At 36.3% G+C, this 9663-nt stretch overlaps 1 protein-coding gene across 1 annotated transcript; it reads left to right on the top strand.

The window, feature by feature from the left end:
• Nucleotides 1-3174: 3174 nt before the first annotated feature.
• Nucleotides 3175-6697, top strand: LOC130418889 (troponin I, fast skeletal muscle-like). The gene is made up of 7 exons (XM_056745084.1): nucleotides 3175-3266; nucleotides 5458-5495; nucleotides 5583-5619; nucleotides 5706-5834; nucleotides 5938-6027; nucleotides 6120-6296; nucleotides 6421-6697. Exons 2-7 carry the CDS (start codon nucleotides 5488-5490, stop codon nucleotides 6508-6510), a joined length of 531 nt encoding a protein of 176 aa, XP_056601062.1. The 5' UTR covers nucleotides 3175-3266; nucleotides 5458-5487; the 3' UTR covers nucleotides 6511-6697.
• The last annotated feature ends 2966 nt before the right edge of the window (nucleotides 6698-9663 follow it).

Here is a 9663-nt window from a genome sequence, read left to right as displayed (position 1 = left end):
TTTAAGGAGCCGCCTGGTTCTCTTCTTAAAGGGATAGTTCATCCGAAAAAAAAAAATTTGATTTATAGATCCTCGTTTCATTCCAAAGCTTGAATGACTTTCTTCTGCCGAACACAAAATAAAATATTTTGACGTGCACTCGTGAGCGAAAACATTTCCCCCATTGACTTACATTCTAGACACAATATATGTCTAAAATAGGCCTATCTTCTTTTGTGTTGCAAGAGTTACAAGTTACTTGTTCTGAACCATGAGGGTGAGTCAAAAATGATGTTTTTTTTTGTGGGGAGGGGGCTGTCCCTTGAGGCGAATCCTCGGGGACGTAATATGTTAATACTTATAATTAACAGGATGAAACCTTACAAAGTCAAACACAGAGAAACCAACCAAAGCCGCAAAACATCACAGAATCCATAAATAATACAGTATATATTCCGTATATGGATGTTTGTGTTGTTGACACACCAAAGTCACACTTCTTGAAGGATCTAATTTATTATTTGAAGGAATTACTTAAATCATTCCTTTAATTTCTTTCCCATTGACAGATGGTGATATTGGTGAACTTCGTGTTATGGTTTATTTTACAGTTCATCACACATATTCACTATGATGCTTTTTTCTAAACGGCCAAAACTAACTGAAATAAACGGGCTAAAAATGTATATTCATATACATGCTTTGACAAGGATTTATTGGGGAACTATCCCATCATTATTTTTCTACATAAACGACCCTCACAACCCTATGATTTTACTCACAAAATAAAAACATGGTTACTTGATTGCTTTTGTCACTGTGGTTGTGATGCTTTTTCTATCTAAATTTTCAAAATTAGCTTTTCAAATTAGAAATTAAAAAATACAACAAAATTGATGACTGCTGGAAGCAAAACAATTTGGCCTCTATTGACATTCGGATTTATAGACCCCTTTTATCCTAAAATCCTTCTTTGCTTTTACACAAAAGAGAGACACACACAGGTTTTGAACCAAATGATGGTGAATCAATGATGACAGAATGTTAGGGTTAGGGTCAAAGACCTGTTCACTATTTTAACATAAAACTTTATTTTTGCAAATAAAATGCATTTTTACATATTACTACAAATGGTAAACAATCTGTCTGAAATTAAACTTCATGCAAAGCTAAACTAATGTATAGTGTATAATATGGTTAATTCTCATAGGCCAGCTGCTTTCTCCTGTGGTGGAATGGTATTTTTATTTTCAAGATATATGGCTGCTAGAACTGTTGCTCGATGTTGATGACATTTTTAAGATCGTGACATTTGCTGAAATGAGGTGTTAAGTTATGAGGTAGGGTTAGAGTTACCTTTACCCGTGGTAATTAAGTAGGACATGTGATCAGCAGAACATCCAACAACCGATCTGAAATCTGAATGAAAGAAATCATATAGCCCAGTTGGGTCGTTCCAATAAAAACAAAATTGAATATCAAAAAATGCTAGTGTTGTGATCTCAGATTTTGTTCTAAAAATGGCATACATGATTATGCAAAACAAGTTCTCTGTAAGCACTTAAATTATATTAATGTTATTTACGACACAGTAGCAAGAAGTACTAACACCACAAAACATCATAGAAACCATAAATGCATTCTGATGTTTGTGCGCTTGTTAATCCACCAATTGTTACTTCCTGCAGGATTATGACATTAGGAAACTAGCTTTTCCTATTTAAAGGCCTTACTTTAACCATTACTTCCCATTGAGAAATTGTGTGTCTGTGTGTCAGAGTGTTCTGATATTTCTTTGCTTTCTTGTATCATTCAATTTCAAGTGGTTGTTAAGATCTGGTTTATATATTTTTGTTTATTACAAAAATTGGGACTTCAGGGCGCTGAGCAAAGCATTTATTTGATAAAGATATTTTTAAACGAAACTCTACCATTTCGTAATGTGACTTCTGTTGGTCTTCGGAAGGATGAGCTTAGCCTAATTGTTTAACCTTTCATCACAAATTAGATTTTCTATTTTGTCGGATGGCCAAAACGAATCAAGTTAATTATAGGATACTTTGCAACATCCACAAGTTGTGTCTCTGCATGTGTGTCTAGGATATTGCTTGAGCTGGGTGCAAGTAGTCAATGTGTGCAAACGTGTTAATGGTAAAAAAGGTATTGCAGGATTGTTCCCGCCGGGGCTGGACTGGCAGTACCAGTTGGGGTGTCAAAGTGGAGCCATTCACAGAAACACAACGAACAACAAAAACACCTCACACACACTTATGCACACATGTTGTCATTCACACACATTGATGACAGCATTGACGCCCTTCTCTTTACCCTTTGGAATTAAAAGCCTGTCGGGAGGCAAAGTCTCCCACACGGAAACTTAATGTTAAATGAAAGGTCAGTCAGGCCGGATGGATAGAGTTTCTTCTGAAGATGACTACTATATTTTTGGCTTGTGTCATGGATTTTATGCAATTACAGCACTGCTTTGGCGTTTGAAATATGCTGTATATAATTGGACAGAGCAGAATAGCAGCATGTGCAATTGCAAGACAAAACTGCAAGCAGTTAATACTGAGTGCTGTGCAGTATATAGTATACAGAAGTATTATACATACTGTTTGTAACATGTGATGTCCTTTGAGCTACTATTTAATTGTTTAAAGGATTGATCCTGTGTTGACTAGTTTATACAGTTTACTGTTGTATAGAGATTTTTCTTTCTCTCATTTTAGGTACATGGTTTTAGATTTTTCTCCCCAAATTGTTTAGGAGATAGCCATAATAATCTAGTTTTTGAATAAAAATTAACAATAAATGTTTGAGTATTTGTTTTGAGTAAAAATCTGTTATATTGCCATTAAATTGCAGACTTGTCAAGTCTGAGCACATTGTTCAGAACTCTTCTGAACTGTAATTTGTTTGAAAGTGTATTTAATAGTGTTTCCTTCAATAATAATTCATTAACCAAAAGGGTAATATTGATATGTGTGTTTGTCCTGTCTTCTGTAATTTATGTTGTTCAGAGTGTCGTAACTCATTTAGCAAGGTAAATATGTAATAAAATAAGAATAACAATCTTGAAAGCAGTGGTTATTTATATGTTTGAAGCTGGGTGGGGTAAGATTGGCTTTCAACGGCTTGAAGGCTCATTGGTCTGCTGTGGTCACTAATTCCATAAAGAGTTAAACAGTTTTGCTGAGCACATCACAGAACACCATCAAAACCATCTTTCACTACGGAGGCAGTCCGCAGTTCCTCATCTTTTCTGTCACCCACATTTCCTGAAGGTGAGAGGTTGGCTGACCCTTTAAACATTGTATTGTATTTTATAGTTTTTGGATGTGTTTTATGAAAATTACATATGTGCTATATGCAAACTGCATTCCTGATTTTGAATTTATTTCAATATGAATTATATATATGAATTGAATGCAGTATATATTTGTATATACTGTATGTGTTATATTAGAAGTGAGTTTGTTTGTGTTTCATTGCAAAAAACTGTTGTTAATCATTAGTTTGTAACTGTTGAAGAAATATAAATATTTTGAAATCGATTGTGGAAACATTTATAAGTGCCTTTTACCTGCATGTTTTGAGAAGTGTTGTGGAAGGTGAGATCCACAATGAGGGACAGTTCCTCTGAAGCAACCATGTATTAATGTTGTAAAAGCAAGTATTGCAATGGCACAAAAATGAGCCTTGGTTACCCCTGACTATTCCAATTGTAGTAAATGTTTCAGAACATCTTAAATCATATTAATTTAAAGTTTTTACAATTTCATCAAAGTATCAATATCAATTCAATATAACTCAATACGGATGATAGAGCCGAGGGAAGACTATGTGCTAACATTTCAATAACCCTGAAATCTGAGGCCTTACTCAATCCATTACTCAGCTCATCGTGACAGCCCGCACTAGTTTTAGATCTTCAGGAATTCTGGACACAAGGATTTGAGGAATTTTGAAAGACAGAATTATTTTATCTGGGTTTTATTGTTAGAATATGAATTACTGTTTTCAAGAGAGAAAGAAAAAGAACAAGACAGATTGTATAACTGATCTTTAACTAAAAAGTCTTAAGCGATTCATTGTGAACTCACCAGATAGGATCATTTTACACTCAGAGATCAGTTTTCAGCTTCACTCACATCTACAGTATGTCACACACAGCTAAATGCCAGTACTGGGCGATACATACACATGCAGTTGCCAACCTCTACTTTGAATGCAGATTTATTTTTACCTTACAATATCACAAAATGATGTCACCATCTAGCTATAATAATAAAAAAATATATATAATTTGACAAGTGCAATAAATATAAATTAAAGTGCAGCAATTAAGAAGGTAATGTAATCAATTAAATAATAGGTTATTCTAGACACACGTTCTTGTATGTGACTGGTGGGGTATTCCCGGTGTACTTTGTTTGAGTAAGTGTAATTGAGTAAGCTTTGGGTGAGACGGCGAGACATGTAGTACATCTATAGTTAACAGTGTTTATAGTATGACTGTTGATAGAAATACTCAATGCCTGAAACTGAGTAAGGGCTGGATCTCTGATGAATGCAGAAACTTGTAACATCGGTTTCTACACCTAGGTGGCAGTAATGTTACCATGTAGCTTGTAAGAATCAGAAACAACTAAATAGCAAAATACCGTTGTTTTACATTTACAAGGAATTTAGGTATTTTCAGCAAAATGATAGTGAAGTTGTTTATTTGTTATTTAATGAAAAAGACTTTACTAATTGATTTTAAAGCACCTCGGCATAAGTCTAAAGTTGCAACCGGATGTGGAAATCTGATTCTCACCCAGTGTTGGGTGTAACTAGTTACTAAGTAATTAGTTACTGTAATTTAATTACTTTTCCCTTGAAAAAGTAAAGTAAGGGATTACTCATATGTTTTCTGTAATTTAAATACAGTTACTTTTGATGTAATTAAACAAAATACTTTGTTAAATATATGCGTGTGCAATAGCGTAATTGACTTCAAAATTCAAAGTCTTACTTTAAAATCTGTGCTTTAATGTATAAATCTCACATTTGTAATACTATGGTCAGTTAATAATATTATTTATTTGAATGAATGAATTAAATAAGCCGTTTCATGTCTATCCTTGAATCACTGAACTAATCAAGGTTGATGTATGATATAGAAAGTAATTAGTAATGAGTAACTAAATACTTTTTGGACAGACTAATTTGGACAGTAATCTAATTACACTATTGAATATGTAATGAGTAACTAGTAATTAATTACTTTTTCAGAGTAACTTACACAACACTCTTCTCACCATATGTCAATCCTCACCGAACCAAATAGATAAACAATGAATAGTTCTCCTAACAATATGTATACATTATATACACTCAAAGATGAATACGCTCACTAGATAATCGAGTAGCCCCATTAAAGCTATTACATATTTATATGGACATCTCACCTGGTTTTCTGTATTTCCACAGAACACAGAACCGCTCCAAAAGCCTGTCATCATGTCTGAGTAAGCCTCTAACCAATTCTTCTTTCAAGCACAAATACTTTCATTCAACAGTATTTAAATATTTTCTCTCTATTAAAATCTTGTCAGAAAAAAGATGACATCGAGCCGCAGGCATCAACTCAAGGTATCAGAACCTGTTCAGTTCGTCTACAAACTTCAGGTATGCTTTGTGTTTTGTTGCATTTGTCTTTTGTTCTTTCTTTGTTCTAGAGTTTGCTCCTTGCTATAGCCAAAGACCTGATGGAGGCAGAGGAAAAGCAGACACAGGAAGATAGAGTGACTTATATGGACGAGAAATGCCCTCCTCTCTCTTTGCCTGGCTCTATGCAGGAATTACAGGTACAGACTCTTGGCGCAATGAAGACACACGCACAATATCGATATGAACGTGAAGCATATTGTAACCAAATCTGCTGTTGAACATTTTTACTTGTGTTTTCAGGATCTGTGCAAACAGCTCCATCAGAAGGTAGATGTGGTGGATGAGGAGAGATATGACTTGGCTTCCAAAGTGTCAAAGAGTGATAAAGAGGTGTTTTATTCATTGTTTCTGTTCTTTCATTCATCTTCTTTATTTGTGTGTGTTGTTGGTTTTTCATTTAATGGAATTGTTTGTTTTTTTAGATTGAGGATCTGAAGATCAAGGTTCAGGACTTGAAAGGTAAATTCAAGAAGCCCGTTTTGAAGAAAGTGCGTATGTCTGCTGATGCCATGCTGCAGGCGCTGCTGGGATCTAAGCACAAAGTGTCTATGGATCTCAGAGCCAACCTGAAACAAGTCAAGAAAGAGGTCAAGGAGGAGGTGAGCGCACACTGCTTTTGTCACATGCATTCACACACGCTCAAGTATTGACATACATAATTGAGCCTGTCTTGTGTTAAAATTCAAACAGACTGTCAACCGTCTCTTCATTTCATTATTTCAGAACAAGGAGGCTGTTGGTGACTGGCGTAAGAAAATCGATGAACAGGCCGACATGGGCGGCAGGAAAAAGATGTTTGAATCCGAGGCTTAAGCAGGCAGCCTTTTATTTTTGGACTCGTTTGTGATGGCCCTTGCATGTTTCACTGTCAGGAGTGCTTGCTTCTTAACAGCACATCCAGCAAGCCAACAGTAACTACACCAAGACTAATATTCAGAATGTCATATACAACATGAATCATATGTGGACTCACCTTAACAAATAAATGTGGGAAAAGACACTGCTGTCATATGATCTGATTATTCTTTGGTCCTCTTCACTTTCCACCATCATTCTCACACTGCTAGCAAAATCGATAATCCTCATGCCATTTATCAAAATCTTTTTGAACATAATGTTACACATTTGAACTAATCCCATCAACAGTAGTGTGGCATTATACATACTTGAACACACAGGTTGTGCTTACTGCTAAACAAGTCTTGAAAAACTGCAGAGGTCTCCGCACTCGGGTTGGTGTTCATATTGTCTTTATCATTAATATCTCCTTTTCCTCATTGTTTACCTTAATGGAAAACATGTAGTATGAGAGATCTGTGGAGAAATGTGATTAATGTGTGTGTAAAATTGTGTATTAAATTATATTAAAATGGTTACAGGGTGTGGATTACCCAGTGAAAAAGAAGTGAGGAGTCTCTGAGATGTAGCTAAAGGTCCTGTTGGTAAGTTACATAAGTGACAGGTGTGTCTGTGTATGTGTGTGGGGGGTTGTTTTATTGATTCTGGGCTCCAAATGTCTCGGCAAGGAGGGTAAAAGTCTTACATACTTACACTGTGGGGACGGTAACGGGGTAAAAAAAATGGCTGGAAAAAAATTACAGTACATTCACAATTCAAGCACAGCTGACCAGATTTCTACTGACTGAAATTAGCCCAATGACCCAATTAAGGTTTCACAAATAAAGGTCAAATAACTGGAACAAATGTCAAACAAGAACATATTAAAGGATTTGACAACAGCAAATTGTTTTACAATCTAACACCATTAGGTATAGGGTGAATCAGGTCATTTTAAACCTTTCTGACTTAGTTTTTTCTGCAGAACACAAAAGAAGTTCAGTTACCAACATTCTACAAAACATCTTATTTTGTGTTCTGTAGAAGAAAGAAAGAAAGTCATGCAGGTTTGAAACGACAAGACGGTGATTAAATGATGACAGAATATTCATCTTTCAGTGAATTATCACTTCAAGTGGAGTTTATTTACAAATCATGTACCGTGAGTCTTTGAACGAATCGATGGCGCCACCAGGTGGCTGACAGAGGAAACAGCAGAAGATATTCTCAGGCAGGGTAGATAGTACTATTTTTATCTCACTTTTAGGGTGAATTCCTGGTTCTGAAATCGTACATTTCTGATTCATCCTTTTGTTTTCATCAAGTAGTAGGATGGGAGACCATGCCTTACAACTTAAAACTAGCCTACATCAACCAGCATGACTGATGTTTAAACACCCAATAAATATTCAAATGAAGATAGATATGAAAGTATATGAAGACATAGTTTATATTAATATTCAAAAATGTTTTAATCAGATTAATCGGATCTGTTTTGTTGTCAAACATCATAAAATGTTCCCTAATAACGCACCACACCGTACCACCTCAGCAAAGCCTACATGCCTTCTGTAAGTACAACTTTTAAAAACATAATATATTCCTGAACAACATAATATTTTCAAACAGATCTGCTGAAATTTAGAGTGATTTGGGGGAGTCAGTAAACCAGACTGATATGATGTCATTATTTTAATAGTAGGCTAATTACTATATTTGTTAGGGTTGTACAATGAATGCAAGATATGTGTCTGCAGACGTGTCGAGTTCCCAGCTGTTTTACTGCCGCTCAGTGGTGCTAGAGATAACAACAGGTGGAAAAACACACACATATATTCCAGTAACAGCAGTGAAGACGATTTAAATCTTCATATTCCCCATGATCCTTGACCAACCAAATTATTAAAAGAGCTACTACCTGTTGCAATTGAGCCCATTCATGACATTATACATTTACATTTTACATTTTAGGCATTTGGCAGACGCTTTTATTCAAAGCAACTTACATTGCTTTATCCTATACATTTTACATAGGTATTTGCAATCCCCTGGGATCGAACCCACAACCTTGCGTTGTTAACGCAATGCTCTTACCACTGAGCTACAGCAAAACTGTATTTGTATTTTCAAATCAATCTAGGCCATTTCCCAGGACCCTTTAAGCTGGCCGTGCTTAAACTTCTTATAAAAAAAATGTAGCCCCTTATTAATTAGGAAGCTATAGACTGATTTCAAATCTCCCTTACCTGTCTAAAATAAGTAGTGTCCACTTAGTTGTACTTTTTCTTACAAAATAATGACATGCACAAAATTATTTAGTCGGGCTTTAGACCACATCATAGCACTGAAATTGTGCTTGTTAAAATTACAAACGACCTTATTATAGCATCAGATAAAGGCAACATCTCACTCCTAGTCTAACTCTTGCAACGTGCAACCATCTTTACTAAGTTAGATTTATGCAATGCTTAGTAAGGATTAGAAAGTGGGATGAATGGAAGACCGTTTTTAACACTCCCACAGGCCACTTTCAATACTTGGTTATGCATTTTGGCCTGTCGAACTCCCCCGTGTTCTTCAAGATACTCGTAAATGACGTGCTCAGAGATATGGTCAACTGTTTTGTCTTGGTCTAACTTAACAACATTTTGTTCCCCTCAAAACAGAGAACTAAGGCAGAGAAGTGCGAGCTCCACGAACGATCAGCCCACCCCAGAGAATCGCAGAGTGGTCTAGCGGTTCCCGGGGTTTGACAATTTCTACAGGCGGTGCCCATGAGGCTTTAACCAGATCTCCCTGCCTCTGACGAATCTCACCTCCACTCTTAGACGGTCCGCCTGGTCAGAACGGGCTCAGATAGTGTTTGCTAAATTAAAGAGCCTTTTTGTCTCTCCCCCCTATTCTCCGCAACCTGTCCCGTCAGTTCATTGTGGAGGTTAATGCCTCAGAGGCAGAAAAGAGGACAATCTTGTCCCAACGAGCCTCCCCTGACGACAACTTACCCCCACTGAGCCGAATTACAACATCGGGAATTGACAAGTTGGCTGTCAAGACGGTGCTGGAGGTGTGGCTGGAGGAGTGGCGCCACTTGCTGAAGGGCGCTTAGGTTCCCTTTCTGGTTTGGACCGA

Source organism: Triplophysa dalaica, chromosome 1 (genome assembly GCF_015846415.1).
Source record: "Triplophysa dalaica isolate WHDGS20190420 chromosome 1, ASM1584641v1, whole genome shotgun sequence".
Lineage (NCBI taxonomy): Eukaryota > Metazoa > Chordata > Actinopteri > Cypriniformes > Nemacheilidae > Triplophysa > Triplophysa dalaica.
Note: the sequence above shows the minus strand (reverse complement) of the source record. Positions and strands in the feature narration are given on the sequence as shown.